This window comes from Belonocnema kinseyi, chromosome 3 (assembly GCF_010883055.1).
Source record: "Belonocnema kinseyi isolate 2016_QV_RU_SX_M_011 chromosome 3, B_treatae_v1, whole genome shotgun sequence".
Classification (NCBI taxonomy): Eukaryota; Metazoa; Arthropoda; class Insecta; order Hymenoptera; family Cynipidae; genus Belonocnema; species Belonocnema kinseyi.
In genome coordinates this window covers 118,859,017-118,879,931 of record NC_046659.1, presented here as the reverse complement: position 1 = coordinate 118,879,931, position 20,915 = coordinate 118,859,017, and the positions used below count along the sequence as shown (strand labels likewise).

General features: G+C 29.8%; 1 protein-coding gene across 1 annotated transcript in view; it reads right to left on the bottom strand.

The window, feature by feature from the left end:
- LOC117168753 (putative pre-mRNA-splicing factor ATP-dependent RNA helicase PRP1) overlaps positions 1–12,688 on the bottom strand; it is a 49,265-nt gene extending 36,577 nt beyond the window's left edge. The window contains exons 1-4 of the mRNA XM_033354505.1: positions 12,392–12,688; positions 6,215–7,493; positions 587–806; positions 175–297 (exon numbers count right to left, since the gene is read on the bottom strand). Of these exons, the coding sequence (XP_033210396.1) occupies positions 175–297; positions 587–806; positions 6,215–7,493; positions 12,392–12,444 (1,675 nt within the window). The 5' untranslated portion in view covers positions 12,445–12,688. The remainder of the gene's footprint in view (positions 1–174; positions 298–586; positions 807–6,214; positions 7,494–12,391) is intronic.
- Between the last annotated feature and the right edge of the window lie 8,227 nt (positions 12,689–20,915).

Sequence of the window (20,915 nt, the reverse complement as noted above, 5' to 3'; positions counted from 1 at the left end):
TAACACCCACTATGCACTTTACTGTGATTTTTACAATGTATGCAATTTGAGGGTTAATTTATGTACGGTCCTTTATATAATCGATAAAATACGTGATGATTGAAATAAAATGAAATTGCTATACTTTTTATCGCAGAAAATGATAGATAATAAAAATATTATTTTTTAACTTACTCTGTTTGAAGGCGTGATAGACATTCAACAATGTGAGATGATCGCCATCTATGTGTGCAAATCGCATCTTGGCTTCATCAGCCAATTTCTTGGCCTCGTTCGGTCTCACAAAACACTGTGGGACTAATAGCATATCAATCATCAATACATCACCATGTTACCTCACTCTTGAAGTTACTTAGTAAATCTTGGGCAATTAATTAACCGCATTTTGGCGAAAATATCATTGAAAAAATAAGTCTGCTAATTAACCCATTAACTCAAATTTTTAATATTTCAAACCAAATGGAGGCGCAAATAAAATACAACAATTTTCAAGAATCAAATTCATCGTTCGACAATGGTTAATGGATTAATGAATAATTGGAAAATAATAATACCACCTGCATTGACTCTCGTGAGAGTAACTTACCTGAAAGCATGGCAGTTATGCTGAGAATTTCGTTGCTGCAATTGTGGTTGCAGGAAGCAATAAGCATTTTTGCAAGCTGAGGATCGAGTGGAAATTCTGCCATCACAGCGCCCAAGTCCGTCAAATTTCCATCGTCGTCGAGGGCTGCGAGGTAATTTAATAATTCTAAGGCTCTCATCAGCGTCTCAGGCGCGGGTGGATCCATAAAGTCAAAGTGAACCTAAAACAATGTCAAATAGTTTATTAAAAAAAAAAAAAAAAAAATGAAAAAAAGTACAATTTACAATATCAGGGTGTCTATCCGATTAATTATTTTTAATTTCCGGGCATTTACGGTTTAGCTGTTAATTTTTTCCGGTCAATTTTGAAAGATTTCTAAATATTTCTGATTTGTAAGAGGAAGTTCTAGAAAAGAATTATAATTCTGAATTTAAACAGGGATTTTTCTTGATGAAAATAAATAATTCTTGATGAAATTTACTTGCTCTAAAGTATGATTTATAATTCTGCACAGAAATTCGATCTTTCAATGTGAGAAAAAATTTTTAAGGGAAATAGCCTGTTCCAAGCCACGATTATATTTATTTCCAAAAATTCCTATTATATTTCAGAAATATATTAAGCACTTTTTCATCAAATTTGGAAGAAAGAAGTTTCAATTTCTGGCAAATTTATATTGAAACAAAATTTTCTAATTCAAACAAATTATGATTTGGACAAAGGAATGTTCAAAATTTCCTATAATTTCCTGTCCTAATTGTCAAAATTATATTTGCTGAATCGAAACGCAAACATTTTAATTCATGGCTAAATTTTGCACTAAAAAATATGAATTTTTAACCAACCTTTTAGTTGAAAACTTTAATTTTCAACAAAAAATGATAGTTTAAAAAACATACTTCAATTTTCAACCTGAATAATGAACTTTAAACCATAAAAAAACTAACTTTCTAAGCAACAAATACATTTTCAAACAAAGTGATAAATTTTCAATTAAAATTGTAAGTTTTTAACTTGAATAGTTGAATTTTTAATTATCTTTTACCAAGAAGATTAATTTCTACAAAAAAGATTAACTTTTAGCTATAGAAGATGACTTTTGAAATAAAAATTGAATAATTAACTTCTGAACCAAAAAATGAATGTTCATCAAAAATATGAATTTTTAACAAAATAGTTTAATTTACAAACAAGTGATTTTATTTACAACCTAAAAAAATGAATTTTCAACTAAAATTACGGAATATTCAACAAAAAAAAATATTAACAAAAGATTTTAACTGGGTTTTTAACTGGGGTATTTCAATTTTTAACCGAAAAGAAAAAATGTTAAACACATATAATTTTCTACCAAAAAAATGTAAATTTTCAATGAAATCGTTGAATTTTCAATTAAAAAAGACAAATTTCCATCCAAATTGTTGAATTTTGAAAAAGAAAAGATCAATTTCCAACCAACACTAATGAATTTTCAACTAAAATCGTGGATCTTCAACTGGACTAGTTGAATTTTATACGAAAAATATTAATTTTCTGCAAAAACGGCGAATTTTTCACCAAGCAGATAAATTCTCAAACTAGTTTAATTTCCAAATAAAAAATATCAATTTTCAACCAAATAGTTGAAGTTTCATCCAGGAAAGATATATTTTCCATAAAAAATCGTATAATTAAGTTTTCCTTTGAAAAATGAATTCTTAACCAAACAAACAAAAAATTCAGAAACATAGTTAAACTTTCGCTGAAAAAATTCCTTTTCATTCCAAGAAAAAACAAGTTTTCCATCAAATAGCTCATTTTTCATCCAAGGAAATACATTTTTAATTAAAACGATGAATCTTCAATAAAAAAATTAATTTTTAATAGAAGAGTTTGCTATTCAACCAAGTAAATTTATTTCTAACTTAAAAGAATATTTTTAACTAAAATTATGAATATTTAACTTTAATACTTAAATTTTCTTCGAAAACAAAATTTTAAGCGAAAAGATTAACTTTCAAAGAAAAAAATAATTTTCTACAAAAAAAAATCGATTTTTTAACAAAATACATGATTCTACATTGAAATAAATTAATTTTTAATTGAAAAAGACAGTACTCTTTTTTTTCTAAAATTTGGAAGAAGGATTCCAGTTTTAATTCTTTGAAAAAATTCCAGTTACACGTAAAACATTCCTTTTGCTTAGGTTTGCTACTATCAGAAGTAAATTTCCGATTTTTTAAATCAATTCCCGGTTTTTCCCTGGTTCGCAAACATGTTTCATGGCGAAATTGAAAAATTCGAATTCTAAAGCTAAACATTTTTTCTATTTGCAGTAATAAAAAACAAACTATAAATTAAAGCACTGAAAATGGAACTCTTGAATGTTAAACTTTTAAAGTTGAAGTTTAAATTTTTTTAATTCCAAAATTTGGTATTCAAATGCTCAATAATTTATACGCATAAAATGGAAGGTACAAACAAATATTAAAAGTTGAAATTTTTTACCTGAACACTTCTTAAATTAAAAATTCAATTATTTTCATTTTAAATAGTTTTAACATCGTTTAAAAGCTTCACAATTTTATTTCAAAATCTTTTTAAACTTGTTCAAATTTAAAATGATTTTTGAAATGTCTTCAGAACTTCTAAATATCTGTCGAAATTAATTGAATTTTTTCTCAAATTTTTTGGAAATCCTGTAAATTCGAGAAAATTTCTTTCAAATTTGGATGTATAAATAACAATTAAACATTTATTATTTTTAGACGAAATTTGAGTAATTTTAAGAGATATGTAGAACTGTTGAAAAGATTCAAAATTAGTTTAAAACTTGAAATGATAGTCTAACTTAAAACAAAGTGTAAATTTTTGCAGATTTTAAACAAAAAATTATAAGCTTATCAAGAATTGTGAAATGCTACAAAAAAATAAAAACATTTTCTTAAGATTCCTAGGAAAATTAAAAATAACTTTTTATTTTGAAAATTATTTTAAGACATTATTTCAAAAGGTTTTAAAAGATTAAAAAAATTTTCCGACAAAATTCTGGAAGATTTTCAGAAAACTTTTTAAAACTTGCATGATAATTTTAAATTGTTTACTTTTAAATATTTTCTTTTAATTTACTTGGCTTAAATGAACAGTCAAATATTGCTGAATATTCAATAATAATTAATCTTTTTCTTAATTCAAAAATTTCAATTTGAATATTGTAGACTGAAACAATATTTTAAATTGAGTAAAAGCCTTTGATTAAGAATATATAATTATAAAGCTATTTTAAAGTTGAAAATACAATAAAATTTTTTAATTAAATGCAATTAAACTGCCAAATAAAAATTTTTAAACATTTATAAATTGTAGAGTTGAAAGATTTAGATTTAGTTCCAAAAATATAAATCCACGTTATCATTTTCAATGCTTTAAATTGAAGAATCAATCAATGAATTTTAAAATGTTCAAAATTATACCATTTTAAGCAATTTTAAATTCTAACTTCACCTAAAAATTGTTCAAAAATGGAAAAGTTCCCTGTTCCCCTCCAGAATTTTAATTCTTTTCAAAAATTCTCCATTTCAATCTATTGTAAGAATTTTATTTTTTTTTTCTAAAATTCCCTCTTCCAATTTATAATTTAAAATTTTCAAAAATAACTCGTTTCAACACAGCAAAATAATTTTGTTTGAAAAATTCAATTTTCTCCGTTTCAACTAAGAATTAAAATTTTTCTATAAAATTTCCTGTTTCAATTCATCATTTTAATTCTGTTCAAAAATATCCCGCTTCAACTTAGAATTAATTCTTTTTAAAAAATTCCCTGTTCCATCTCGGAATTTATTAAAAAAAAATTTAAATCCCTGTTCAAAGAAAAATTATCATTCTTTTAGATAAATAGTATTTTCAAATCAGAATTGGTTAAAATTGGAAAATTCCCGGTTCTAAGTCAAAATTATTATTATTCTGGATAAATTCCAGTACCAAATATAAATTTGTAAAAAATTGAAAATTCCCTGTTCGAATTGAAAGTTAAATGGTTTTTATGTTAAATAGTTTAAAAATCTTTAAAATGCTTCGAAATTTTGTTTCAAAATCTTGAAACATCTAAATGCTTTTTTACATTTTTTCAAATTATTTTTTTAATTTTTTCGAAAATTTTGTAAATCATTATCAATCTTTTTGAATACTCTTTTAAAATTATTTTATAAAAATAAAAGATCATTTCCAATTTTTCAAGGAAATGTTTTTTTATTCTTCTGAAGCCTGTCTAAATTTTTAGAAAGCTTCGAAACTTTTTTGTTCGAAATCTACCAAAATCTATATTTTGTTTTCAATTTGAAATCATTTCAAATTTTAAATTAATTTTGAATTTTTTCAAATCTTCTAAATTTCTCTTCAACTTACTCGAACTTTTTCTAATTATTAAAAAAATTATATTTTTATTACTCAATTGTTATTTATAAATCAAAATTCAACAATTTGACTTACAAATTAAATTTTGTCAAATAGAACAATTAAAATCGTAACCTTCAAAGTTTAGTTTTTTTTGCTTAGTTTTGAAAATTTAATTAAAAAAAAAAACTGAATTTAAATGAAGTCAGATATTTCTAAATATAAGCAACTGTTCTTTTTCTTAACTGAAAATTTTTTTATTGCATGGTTTAAAAATGAAATACTTTAGAGTGAAATTATATTTTGGAAATTTAATAAAAGCCTTTAATTATAAATATATTATTTTCAAGTTATTCAAAAATTAAAAATATTTTATAAATTTTCAATACGGCGTTAACGTTTGTTTATCTAAAAAGACTTTCCAATTGAAACAGTTTAATTTTTAACGTTAAAATCGGGACAATTATTATTTACTTTTTGAATCTTAAAGTACAGTTTAATTTCGAAAATTATTAATTAATTTATATTCACAGTTGATCAACAAATTTTTTGTTGTTTTTTTATCAAAAATTTTCGATTTTAGAAGCTTCTAATTTTTATATGTTTGTCTTCAAAACTCTATTTTAAAATTCTTTTAATTTAAATATAAGCTTAAAAATGTAAAATGTCTTTTTTTTTAAGTGAAAGATCTTCGAAATACGCATTCTAATCTGAATGATATCATAATTGAAAAAGAACACAATTGACTTAATTATTTAAAAAAAGGTTGAAATCAGAGTTGGTCGGATGTTTTTTTTTCTCTAAAAATTTGTCAAATTTCCGGTGAAAAAAATAAATTCACCGTCATTTCCCGGTCCAGCAGCCACACTATTATTACATTTAATATAAAAAATAATACAAAAGAAGACCTAAAACTTGGAATTAAAAATATTTTACTGATGAATCATTAATATTGTTATTTAAAAATAAAATTATCGGAATAAATTATATTAATTTCAATTCATTCAGTTTTGTATACTTAAAGTACAGATCCATTTTAAAAATAATGTATTCATTTATATTTACATTTGATCAAATAAAACTCTTTTTATCAAACAAAATTCAACTTTAAACGCTTTTAAGTTATAATTGTTTAAATCTTCAAGACTGCACTTTAATTATTTAGAAAACTGTTGAAATGAAATTTTTGGCAGATTTTTCATCGGAAAAGTTCGTAAAATTCCCGGTCAAGAAATAAATTCACTGTCATTTCCTTACCAAATCGTCAATTCCGAGTTTCTTCAACTGCAACACCACACTTCCCAGATTCGATCTCAAAATCTCCGGATAGGTATTGTCCTGCATTTCGTTTTTATAAGCCTTCTCGGTATAGAGGCGGAAACATTTTCCGGGACGAGTTCGACCAGCACGTCCAGCTCTCTGTTGCGCGGAGGCTTTACTAATCGGCGAAACCAGCAACGATTCCACCCTGATTCTCGGATTGTAGACCTTCTGTTTCGCGAATCCGGGATCAATCACAAAAACAACACCGTCAATTGTCAGCGACGTCTCGGCAATATTTGTCGAAACAACCACCTTGCGACCAATCGCCCCATTCGGTTTGGTGGGTGGCGCTGGCTCGAAAATTCTCTGCTGCAAATTCGGCGGCAGAGTCGAGTACAATGGTATACACTTCAATTCGCCAACTTCCGGTCCCAAGTTGTCCATTTCCCGTTTGATTCTCTTGCACGCCTCCTCAATTTCCTCCTGACCCGTTAAAAAGAGCAACAAATCACCAGCAACCTCCTCACACATGTGAATCTGAATGACTGTTCTGATAGCCGCTTCCAAATAGTCCCTTTCCGGTTCCGGTGTATAGAAAATTTCGACTGGATGCGTTCTACCAGGCACATTCATCAGAGGTGCGTTGTCAAAATATTGCTGGAATTTGCCGGCATCGAGTGTGGCACTCATAATCACCAGTTTCAGGTCCTTTCTTTGCTTGACGACTTCCTTCAAAACACCCATTAGCAAATCGGTGGCTAAAGTTCGTTCGTGAGCTTCGTCCAGCAAGATCACTTGATAAGCTTCCAACATTGGATCCGACATACCCTCGCGGAGCAGCATACCGTCAGTCATGTACTTGAGAACTGTCCTTGCGGAACTGCAATCCTCAAAACGGATACTGTAACCGACTTCTTGACCGAGAGCCACGTCCATTTCTTCGGAAACTCGTTGAGCCACTGACATGGCTGCTACACGACGGGGCTGGGTACACGCGACTCCTTTTGTTCCGATACTCCTCGAGTACTCGACACACCATTGCGGAATTTGGGTGGTTTTTCCCGATCCCGTTTCTCCTACGAGGACAATGCACTGGTCTTGGGCGAGAAGCCGCATAAAATCGGTCCGGTATTCGAAAACTGGCAAAGTAATTCGTTTCTTGTAAAAGTCATGATAGCGTGGAGTGTAGGGCAATCCGGTATAGGGATTGAGCTGTACTTGATTTTTTGGTGTTGCAGCAACCACTGGTGTGCTAGCTGATATCGATCCATCCCTGGAAAATCAAAATAGAATTTTCGCCAATTGCTAATGCACTTGAAAAATGGGGCAAAAGTGACACTAATTTCAGCTTAAAACTGAATAAAACTGACTTCTGTTTATTCAAAACGAGGCCTTTAAGGACATGTGATACAGCTAAATACCTATATTACCGACCTCACTTTATCAGTTCACTGAATGTTTTTTTGAAACCCAAGAACTTTTTTTGTAAATATAATATCGAGCTGAAACTGTGGAAAATGTATTAGAGTACAATAAAGTACGTTTAGGTACTGCATTTTGGTAGGAACTTCACTGAAAATTATTTCATCTTTTTTCTAAACCTCGACATTTTTTGAACGTTCGAACTTTTTTTATACATAAAATATCGGTCTCAAACTTTGAAAAATGCAAGAGTCGAAAGAAAACTACATTTAAGTACAAATCTTAATAATAAAAGATGTAAAAAAAAAATATTTCAACTATCAATTCCATCGACACCAGCCGGTAACGTTGTAAACGAAAATACGAACCCTGGCGGCCACTAGACGAGGCTCTAGAGGGTTCGTATTTTCGTGTACAACGTTACCCCGACTGATGCCGATGGAATTGATAGTTGAAAATTTTTTTTTACATCTTTTATTATTAAGCTTTGTACTTAAATGTAGTTTTCTTTCGGCTCTTGCATTTTTCAAAGTTTGAGACCGATATTTTATGTATAAAAAAAGTTCGAACGTTCAAAAAATGTCGAGGTTCATAAAAAAGATGAATAATTTTCAGTGAAGTTCCTACCAAAATGCATTACCTAAACGTACTTTATTGTACTCTAATACATTTTCCAAAGTTTCAGCTCGATATTTTATTTACAAAAAAAATTCTTAGGTTCAAAAAAACATTCAGTGAACTGAAATAGTTAGGTCGGTAATATAGGTATTTAGCTGTGTCACATGCCCTTAATGCCAATGGGTCCAAATATCTCAAGTGTGCCACTTTTAAATCGATAGTTCTATTTTCAATCAATTTATACAGTTTTCAATTAGTTTTTGTATCATAATTACCCCCCTAAAATATTTTTGCAAACAATTATCACCAATTAATCAACTTTTTTTATTGAAAATTCATCTTTTTACATTCTCATCCTAATGAGAAGGTATTGGTTTTATGTAAAATTTCACTTTGTCGATTTTCATCAAATCTCCACGTTTTGAGACCCAAGGAGTCAAAAAAAAAAAAACAACGATTTTTACGAAGGTGTTTGTCTGTATTCTGCAGGCACGATAACTTAAGAAAAATTAATCAGATTGGATTCTGCTTTGGCGCACTTTTTTAAGGCCTCAAAAAAAAAAGAACAAGTTCTTAACCAGCGCTTTTTCAAAATTTTTGAAACCACATTTTTTCAAGATTTCAAAATTCTATGAACGGTTATTCATAGTACTCAGAAACTCAAACAATTTATCGTAATGATTTTTTTCTATAGAAAGAAAATTATCAGAGTTAAAGCAGTTTCAAAATAATAAAAAAATAAAATGAAGATTTTAAGCCAAACAAATCATGATATGAAAAAAAGTCAAGACAAGAAAAATATTGCTTTTCAACAGTCCTACAAGATTATGATAACAACTTTTTTAAATTGCTCGAAAAGTTGAAAATTTCAAATTTGATCGTACCAAAAATGAAAAATCAAAAAATTCCATTTTTTGGTCAAATTTTGCAAGATACGAAAAAAATGAATAAGCTAAAATTGCGCGTCCTGGAAAGACCTACAAATTTATAATGAATAACTTTTCGATAGGACGCGTAATTTTGGTTTTTAGTCGTAAAAAACAGTTATTCGCCTAAAATGATCTGTAAATTTATTATTAATCATTTTTCGATAGAACGAGTAGATTTTCTTTCAATCGTAAAAAATGAACGTCAAAATAAAATAATAAAAACAAGGAAATAAGTATTATTATGATTCAATTTGTATGAATATTATGAATTGTAATTATATAAATTTATTGAAATGATACATATTTCAGCGCAGCTTAGAATACAATTTAAAGTAAAATAATAAACAAATATAAAAATAATCATGATTATCTATTTTGACTATTCAATTTTTTTTAATTCACATGTTTTGATTGAAAATTCAACTACTTGATTGAATACTTGACCACTCGCTTAAAAAACAGTATTTTTGGTTGAAGATTCATTTCTTTGGTTGAAAATTTATCAATGCTTGATTGAAAATTAAAACACCTTATTCTTTTTAGCAGAAAGTTAATCTTCTTGGTTGAAAGTTCAACTAAACCATTTTTTTACAACTAAACCACTTTTTTTAACGAAATATTTACATTTTGATCTGAAAATAATCCGTTTTCAACCAAAAATAAAGCAGTTAAATTTTTAGACAACAATAATTTTTAAAAAACAGACAAATTTGTAATCAAAGTGATGAATTTTCAACTGAAATGATAAATCATTAAACGGAATAGATGAATTTTATACCAATAAGATGATATTTTAACTAAATTGTTTAATCTTTAACTTTCAAAATAAATAGTAACTTTAAATGGGAAAAAATGTTTAGTTCCCAAAAATAATGATATTAAAACTGTTTTATACTCAAACTTTAAAAAATTTTAATTGTTTTTTGAAGCAAATTTAAATCGCTTAAAAATTAATAGGTTTTCATTTGTAAATTATACTATTTCCAATTCAACCAATTCAATTTTAATTGCAAAATTAAAACCTATGAAAGAGAAAAATTAAAAATAAAGCCAGATATAGCGTTCACCATAAATCTTCAACTAAAAATTGCACAATTTTAAGATCTTGCATTGAAAATTATTACTTAAAATAAAGAATACAAAACAATATTGCTATGAAATAAATATTTCAGCGAAATAATCCTGAAATTATGAATATTTAAATTGGGAACCACAATATTGTGAAATTTAAAACTCGAAACCTCCAAAAACAAATCTAAAAGTTAATTTAATAAAAAAAAACTTAAGTTTGAAGGACTCAAAAATTAAACTGCTGATTGCACATTCAAAACAATAAAAAAGGTGATTTTTGAATCAAAAACCGAATAGTTAAATTTTCATTTAAGAAAATAAATTTTCAACCAGGAAAGATGACTTTTCTAATAAGTAAAAAAATGAATTTTCTACCAAGAGATGAATTTTTAACAAAAAAGTTAACTTCTTAAGCTAAAAAGTCAAATTAGTTTAGAAAATATTTCACTTTAATCCCAAAAATATAAGCTTTCAATCAAAAAGTTCATTTTCAACCAAGAAAGATGAATTGCCAACTAAACAACTAAATTCAACAAAATAGCTCAATTTTTAATTGAGAAGATTAATTTTCTGTCGAAAAGACGATTTTTAAACAAGACATGAATTTTCAAACAAATAGTTAGATTTTCTACTAAAAAGATCAATTTTCAATCAAAAACAGAATAGTTAAATTTTCAGCTAACAAATAGTTTTCCAAACAAAAAAGGAAACGAATGTACAACAAAATAGTTCCATTTTCAAACAACCTGTTGTATTTTTATCCAAGAAAGAAACTTTAATGAATCTTTGTATAAAAAAATTTTAACACAATATTTAAATTCAAAAGAAATGTGAAGAAGTTTTAACAGTAGAATTCATTTTTAACCAAAAAAGCTCAACTTTCCTCTAAAGAGTTGATTCTTCAACAAAAAATATTAATTTTATACCGAAGAGTTGCATTTTCTACCAAAAGAAATTAATTTTTAACAAAAATGTTTATTTTTGGAGTTAGAAGTCGAATATTTTAGAAAATAATGAACGTTTAACCCAAAAATATAAATTTCCAATTAGAAAGTTAATTTTCAACCTAGAAAGATGAATTATTGACCAAATAGATAAATTTTAAACAAAATAGTTTAATTTTCATTGAAATAGTTAAATTTTCGACCGAGAAGATGAATTTTCGATCGAAAAAGACGATTATAAAAAAAAATACATAAATTTTCAAACACATAGTTTGAGCTTCTGCTGAAAAGATAAATTATCAATCAAAAACTGTCAACAAGAAAATTAATTTTCAACAAAATAGTTGAATCCTCAACAAAAAAGAGAATCTAAAAAAAAACAAAAGTTTATTTTTATTTATCAGTTCATTTGTTTAAATATTGTTACCATAAAAAGAAATAGAAAAATCTAAGCTAACCAAGATTTTAAAAAAATAATACTAATTCCTCAAACAAAAAATGATCAAACTTTAGTCAAGAAATAGGGCCCGTGAACTACAAAAAATTAATTCTGGGATTTGACCACAATTACTCGCCTTAAAAATATTACATAAAGTGAATCCCAATTTTCATTATAAAAATCTTTAAAATTTTTTCCCTAATTATTACTTTGTTAGATGAATGTAAAATTTTGTATAATTTCAACACTGAATGTATTTCATTCCTAAAATTTTGTTATCAAAATAACTAAAATTTGCAAATTCCGCGTGCTCTATTTCGAGGTTAGGTTATCAAATTCATTTAGACAATTTACAAACGTTAAAAGTGGAAAAAAAAGTCTACAGATGTAGCTATGAACTGCATTTTTAGAAATGATATCATTATGTACGAAACACAAACGGAAAATCAGCTTTCATGTTAGACGAAGTACAATTTGTATTTCTTTTATCGCGAGAAAATAAGAGCAAAATAAATCGGATTTCTATAGAAATGAAAGAGTTCTGTCATGATACCAAAATCTTCAGGGCTATAAAAGAATAATTAAAATTAAGAGACTTTTTTTCTTTACACGATTATCTACTGAAGTCAGATTTGCCATAACCAGTTGGCATTTTGGCATTGCTAATTTGTTAAAAATGCGCATCGAGAATCTCGAGATGAAAGAGTTGTGTTTACAGGTCTCTTCATGTTAAGAATGATATACTCACGCCTTCCGCTTGACGTAGGGATCCACAACTTCAATCCTACGTTTTTGTGACATCTTTTCGTATATTTGTGGCCAGTCAAAAATGAAATTTGTTTACAAATCCTTCCTTAGCGTCAGAAAATAGAAAGCGTGCATGGAAGAACCCACAATTCTCACGAAAAAGCAACGGAACACCAGAAACTTTTTACTCACACAAGAAAGTACCACAAATCACACATTTATCACACAACGCAAGCCACAAGCCTGATTCACAATGTCTGTTGTTAAATAATTTTCTGATTTCCATGTATGATTAGGTGGGAGAAATCCAACAAGGCCGCAAACCGAGGGTCAAACTTTATGTTCACAACACCTGGCTCCGGCAAAAATATAGGCGACCTTGAAGTATTATAAGTCTGATCCCGCTCGGTGTATACGCTAGATGGCGCAGCGTTGCTTCCCCTGCCCACTCCCCACAAACCCATTACCACTAGCAACGCGCAAACCACCATGTTTGTTGTTGCCGGTAATCACCCGTTGAAAGGTTTGAACTGGCTTTGGGGTTATTTTAATGTGGTTCAAAAAAGTGCAAATTAACTGTTTATACGACCTTCTGTTTCTTCGTGAACCACAATTTCATGAATAAAGCAATGAAATAACAAACAGAAATGCGTAAATAATTACACAGCCACACAAAAAAAGTGTGCGGATCTGGTAACAACACCCACGTATTCCTATGGATTTTGGGGCGCTGAATTCAAATTCGGTATAAAAAATCACCCATCACGTCATGGTTGAGCCATAACCTCAAAAAATGACGAAAAATCATGCACTGAGGCAAATAAATTTCAAAATAATGCCAGTGATGCAAATTTTCACTTCAAAAACATGTCGACAACTGTGAAGGATCAACCCTTGCCTGATATCAACTTATTTAACATAACTTTACGCAACAGAACCTGACCTCACCTAACCTGAATTAACAGAAATTTATTGAACTACACGTAAAACTCTGGAAGCATATTTTTCCAGTAGCAAATGTGTGCTACATCGAATGAGTCAACTCGAGCCTAACTTAGAAATAAATCTAACCTAACCTAAAATCACGAAACACAATTAAACTGATTGTGTTGTCCCATTGTGTTTGCGGTACCGTTTCATTCAGCTTCGGCTTAACCTACATAGAGGTTTAACCTATCCTAACCTAACAAAACCTGACCTAACCTAACCAATTACGCTGGCAACCCTGTTCTTGCGTACTTTCATATTTTGACATTAATAGCAGTAAATGTCTGGAGTTAATTGAAATGGGGTCAATTCTACTTTTAGTTCTAAGTTTTTTCAAATGAGTAATGTGCGTCTAAATTTTTAACCACCTGTAGTACAATGAAATGAATTTTATTGTGTTACAACGGGAACACTTAAGTTAAGTTGTGTTGCGTTAAGAAAAATTTGTTAGGTTCTGTTAAGTTAGATTCATTTGTAGGTTAAGATCAAGTTAACCTACTAAATATAGCACACATTTAAGACTGAGAACCGTACGCTTACATAGCTACACGTGTGGTTGAATTTCATTCGGCTAGGTTAGGTTAGGTCAGGTTTTGTTAGGTTATGATAGTTTAAACCTCTATATAGGATAAGCCGAAGCTGAATGAAACGGTAGCGCAAACACAACGGGACAACACAATGAACTTAATTGTGTTACGTGAAGTTAGGTTAGGTTTTTTTTAGTTTAGGATAGGTTTGACCTCTTTGCAGGTTAAGCCCAAGCTGATTCAAACGGTACCGCAAACACAACGGGACAACACAATAAGTTTAATTGTGTTTCGTGAGGATAGGTTAGGCTAGGTTAGATTTATTTCTAGGTTAGGCTCGAGTTGACCGATTCTATGTAGCACACATTTGCTACTCGGAAAATATGCTTCCAGAGCTTTACGTGTAGTTCAATAAATTTCTGTTAATTCAGTTTAGGTGAGGTCAGGTTCTGTTGGGTAAAGTTATGTTAAATAAGTTGATATCAGACAAGGGTTGATCCTTCACAGTTGTCGACATGTTTTTGAAGTGAAAATTTACATCACTGGCATTATTTTGAAATTTATTTGCCTCAGTGCATGATTTTTCGTCATTTTTTGAGGTTATGGGTCAACCATGACGTGATGGGTGATTTTTGATACCGAATTTTAATTCAGCGCCCCAAAATGCATACAAATACGTGTGCCTTGTTACCAGATCCGCACAATTTTTTTGTGTGGCTGTGTTATTTATGATTTTCTGTTTGTGATTGCTTTTTTCATCTCATTTACTTTTTCAAGTTAATTATCTAAAAACTTTCTGGAAGGAATGTGACGTCATGATTTATCTTATCTTAGGGATCGGAGTATACGCTAGATGGCGTCTATGACCCTTGATCTAGATAGCATTAGGTATTTTCACTTCAATCAACATCTAACTTCACTTCGTAGATTGCTGAGATGAAAACCAGGAACCAATTTCTCTATTGGTTTCCCCTCAGCTTTTAACGAAGTGAAGTTAGCTGACGGTAGAAGTGAAAATACCTAATTGCGTGTTCACAACCTGCACAACACGAAGTAATGTATAATGAGACCTCACTCCCATGCGCCTTTGGAAAATTTGGACGCGTAGGTTCGGATTTAGTTAGTTTGCATCGCTCGTAGCGCTTCATGCGGAAAAGCATCGAAATACAAGTTTTGCAAATGGCAGCGTCCACACTAAGCCGATTGTAAACAAACAACGTCAATGCTTGTCATTGTTTTGTCGGTTTCGTCATGAAAGTAAATGTCAATATTGTTTATAAAAAAACTATATTATCAACTAAAGCGAAACAGAAACAAAAAAAAACACTCCGGCCTTCAATATATTACATGGAATGATCTTAATTTCAAAACGTCTGTGAGTGATAATTGTGAAATATTGTTATTTTTGTTTATTTAAATACTTGTAAATAAAATGTATTTAAATATGATTTTTTTAGGGATACCGGTAAATTATTTAAAACCAAGAAGTGTTCGTAATTTATTGTGATTTTTCACATTTATATCTATTTTTTCATTATTTTTATTTTGAAATATTGCTGAATGTAATACTTAATAAATACGTTGATGTTAAGTGTTTTTGTCTACTGGTCAAAAATAAATATTTTTTTAATATTTAATTTGAAAATTGGAAAAATATTGATTTTTGACGAGTAGACAAAAACATTTAACAATGTAATAAACACTGCTAAACCAGCTTCATTATAATAATTTTATGTACCTATAAGATTTTTTGAATTTATTTCAAGGAATGTTTGCAAATGGCAACAAGTTTTAGAGCTAATGCTTGTGGAGGGAAACGGAAATCGTGGAACATAAAGTGTGTAAGAAACTAGGTGCGTATAGTTCCTAGTAAGTTACCGTAATAAAATACGTAAATTACCTAAGGTATTTTCTTACCCATCTCTGCATACAGGGTGTCCCACTCCCAGACTCAATTGTTCGTAGTTCAAAAATCACCTGAAGCTTAAGGATACCTTTTCAAGGAGACCTATTTTGAATTAATTGTTGAAATAATTTAAAACATCGAGTTCGTATCTAGATTCTCAACCAATCAAGTTTGCCATAAACCAACAAAGTAGCTAGGAATTAATCATTTGAAAAATATTAATTCTACGATCAATAAAAACAGGCCTCCTTGAAAAGGTACCCTTAGTTTTTAAGTTATAAAATATTTAAGCTGGCATAATCAGGTACCACTCAAGTAGCTGCTTTTCTCCCGCCGCTAGCCCCATCTCTGAGCTCTTTTCACTAACATGACTATCGCTACGTTCGTGTCCCACTGATACACGCACATCTGTTAATACCGCGCTCTCGAGCAAAGGTAGTTTTTTACGGAGGCCTGTTTAAAATAAATAGTGGAAATAATAATTTGCACAGGATTCACTTCTAGCTACTTTGTTGATTTATAGCAAATTTGATTGGTTGAGAACTTAGATAAAAACTCTGTGTCAAATTAATTCATGGATTAAATTATTAGGTTAATTAGGATAATTAAATAGGATTAATTAGGTACCCTAATGGTCAAGCCTATACATTTTGTAACTCAAAAACGACAACTTCAACTGATTTTTAGTAGACGAATTTTCGATTTCGACCGTAAAAATGGTAAAATTTATTAATATTTTAAATTGTCGAAGGGATGGGGGAGCTTAGCAGAAGTAATTTGTCGGTGTTTTTTGGTCGCCTTTTCGACGTTTCTTGGTCGAAATCGAAAGAGGAAATTTTGAAAAATATCTTATACCCGGAAAAATGAGGTATTTCAGGTACGTTGAGGAGAAACCATGATGTTTGCAGCCCAGGGGAATGTAACTTTATTTTTTTAAGAACATGGAAAAAAAAATATTCACTATGCGTGTATTTGGATATTGTTCTTAACTTTACAAAAGATTTTCAATTCAATAATAAAATCTATTCGAAAATGTATAATAATATCATTAATAAATCAAATAGCTTTTTAAAAAATAAAAACAATATCCAAAATAAACTTATGTTGTAGAATCATAATCTGTATTCAGTATTATTGCTTGCTCCTCGGCGTGCAGATATATAACCAGCTGATGTATCAACAGGAAATTATAATTGACCGTCAGCGTTCAACTGTTTCTGCGCAGGCGTTCATTTCGGCGAGTCGGCATACTCACTCGCATATACTCCCTCTCGCGTGCTTATCATTAGCGCGAAAATTTAAAGATGGCAGAATGAAAGATTGAAATAAATGAGACAGAGAGTTTTTAGTTTTACATTCTCATGTTAATTATGTGGAATTTGGTATAATTAAGTGCAATTGAATTTTTATAATTTTAATGTGCCTAAAGTGCATTAATTTGAGAAAGGGTTTATGATTACTGAAGATTGGGTACACTCAAGATACAACTTTTTATTTAAACAGACTAATACTGAGAATGAGTGAAATGCATTAAAGTCTTCCTTTTATAAAAAATTATATTAATTTATTATTTGATAATTAAAGTTGTGAACTTCAAGAAAAAGTTAATAGTAATAGGAACGAAAGGTGTTTGATATATTTATTATATAAAATAAGAAAAAATATTAGGTGAGAGTTAGTTTTTAATTCGGAAATTCGTCCACTGTAGCAGTAAAATCAGATTTTTTATTTTTATTTTCATTCCTTTACATTAAAAAAAAATTATTTAATATTTATTTTATTTTCATTAAACAATGCTTTATAATTTTTTCTATTAAATTTTGTTTAAAGAAAAATAAAATTTATTGAAATTATTGTACATAAATATTTTAATACCTTTACAAGGTTGTATCATTACCCTATATTTTTTTCACGAGTGAGCATTTCAACCTTGAATTGTGGGGTGAAGTTGGTCACTTTTCAAAAAGGGATGGTAAATATTTATTTGTGAATTTAATCAATATTTTTCTTTATACTAGAAAGAGAGTCAGAGATTATATATTTAAAGCATCACTACTTAATTTAGATTCCTTCTTAGACTTTATTGTAAAAAATTTTGTATTTAATCGAGCCGCCTAGCCCAACGCATATATCTTAAGGCATATAAAAATAACCAAAAATACTATTTTAATAAATTGTTCTTCGAATTATCCGATGTCAGTATTCCTAAAGGCACCTTTTCAGAATATAGATCCTTGTAGATAGATAGATAGATTTATTTCTCCATTGTGTGCTTTTGCAAGCTTTTACAATATTTGATAAACCCTCAATTACATATTAAGCTTAAATCTAAATTGTTTTTAAGTTGTTCGATTTACATTTCTACCTAAATTTAATTCTTCCTTCTCTCTCGCCTTTTTTTCAAAAAAACTTTGTCCATTCGCAGATAATGGGGCTCGGCAATCCCACTAAGCATTCGGCTACATGTTTCTCTAGAGCTATTCCTGCTCTAGCCCCAATCCAATCCTTAATATCTCTGGATAAATTTGAGTTTAACTGTCCCTTCAAGCCGGAACATCTTAGAATGTGAGCAAGATTTTCTTCACTTTCCCCGCACAGTCTGCAACTAGTATCAACATATCCCTTGTTACCCACTTTCCCAACGTTTCCGCATCGGATCCTTGCCCATTGCTCTTTAAGTGAGAAGCTTAAATTTGACCTATCCCAATATTCTTCTCTTCCTATATTCTTTTTCCAATTTTTGTATTCCTTACAGTAACTTGAGCTATGTAACGTTCCACAGTCCGACTGTATTTCCTGATCTATTCTCATATTTTTTGCTCCTGCTAGCTTATTTTTCACCTCCTCCTTTCATATCCCTTTCCAAATCCAATTTAATGATTCCCCATCTCCAACCTGTCTAAACCCTTTCTCAAGTTTTGCTCCCCATTTGGAAGGATTCTTGTTCGAAATGCCCCCTAGATCCTGTTTTAAGCAAATTTTTGGCCATCTAGTATAGATCCTTGTAAAAGATTACCAAAATCGTAGTCCGTGGAGTCACACCGAAAAAATTTCTAACATTTTTTCAGTGTTTTTCTACACAACTTCATCACGGTGTTGTAGAAAAATTGTACAGTGTATCTTTTTTCATTTCTTTGGCTTGATTTTCAATTTTTCTTTCGTTATATTTTTTTTAATCTTTCAGAAAAAAAAACCGAAATGAATTTTTTTTATTTACATATACAGTGAAGAATTGGTGCAGAACAGTGGAATATGCCATTAATCATCTAACCGTACACTGGTACGAATTCGCACCAGCAAAAATTGTAAGCTGTGGCGGCATTTTACTTATTCACTTTTCCGAGGTATACCCCCACTGAGCCCAATATGCGGGACCCCTATAGTATCCATTTTGGATGTGTACGCTTTCATTTGAACCTTGGCTGCAGAAGTAGCCAGAAATAAATTCGACGTTGGTGCGAATTCGTACTAGTGTAAGGTTTACGGGTGCAGCATCTTGGGTCGATTCCGAAAAATAAAAGTGATGAATTTTGTTGTTGGGCACTTATATTTTCATTAAAAGTAAGTAAACTTAATTGCTGTTACAATTGTAACAACGAGTTATATATTTATCGAATTAAATTAACAAGAAAACTCATTTTTGCATAAGATCACCATCATAAATAAATTTGATATTGATGAAATTTGTGTACATTTTCTTAATGTATTGTTAATAATATTCTATTATTTAATGTTTTAGAATGTTTGCTCGGGTCCGTAATCTGCGAAGGGCGAAAGAAGTAGCACTTTATTCTGTATTAAATCCTCTTAAAAATAACATTTTTATTTGTAAATAGCGCCAACTCATGCAAAGCAAAACTCATAAAAGATTAATTAGTTCCGGTAAGGTACTATATCACATGGGAATATGCAAGCTGCCATTTTGGTTTCCCGCCAAGTTCAAAATCACTAAATTGATATCGAATTATATAAATACACTTACATGATATAGATTATTTATTTTGAAATTATACTGAAGCATTGTCATCAAAACATAAATTATAAATAAAATTACATGTGATAAATGTGTGAAATATTTGAAATCCACTATATGATTGTTTAATTGCTAAAAAGTAGCTCTTGCATAAATTATAATTGCAAACAAAATTTTAGTCAGTTGATAAATAGGCGTGCGCTAAAATTATAATCATATGATTTTTTAAATAAATAGTAACAAATAATAAAATAATAATAGACTATCGTGCCGTCCCAACAAGGAAAGTCGTAACTACATTTCGGATGAGTCCCCTGTCAACCTAAGCGAAATTGGGATGGCAGGGGACTCATCCGAAATGTTATTACGACTTTTCCTTTTGGGACGGCAGTATAGGTCAAACATTAAGACAATCATTTTTCAAGAGTTTATTATTATAGCTATTTATATTTCACATCATACGTCCTTTTTATTTGAGTGGGTTAATGCAGGTTAATGTGCGTCGTTCTGTAGAAAAACGGATTCCTAACCTTACTTTCTTTTGGATTTCATTTCGCTTCAATATATCAAAAAAATGCTCATATGCAATTTGATAACCTGGAAACATAATCTTCAGACCCCCTATATTTGAATTATATTGTGTTAGTCATAAATATCATTAATAACTTCGCATAATCTTGAATTTAACTTCGGTTTCCATTTGTCGCGTCTACAATTTATGATCTACATTCACACTCTTCCTCTTCGCCCTAATAGAAAACGGTAAAGTTTAAATCCATCCTCGCTTCTATTTTTACAAAACCAGGAACCAGAATGGCGGTTGCATATTCCTGTCTAATATAGTACTCTGATAGTACCCTCACAGATATCTTTGGTACCCTAGTTCCGATACAACGCCGCTAATCAGATTTGAAGTTCCCTGGATCTCAACTCTCCCTTGAGGATTTCATTTGTTTAGGTTGCTTATGAGTTTTCTGTATGCAGGCTGCCTGCTTGCAGAGGCATAAAAGCACCCTTATCATACACCAAATACGAAGGTAGTTCAATAAGTCCTTAGAATGAAGTATAAAAACAATTTTTTTTGGGTAAATTTTTTTTAATTTTTCAACATAATCTCCTTGGAGCTCTATAC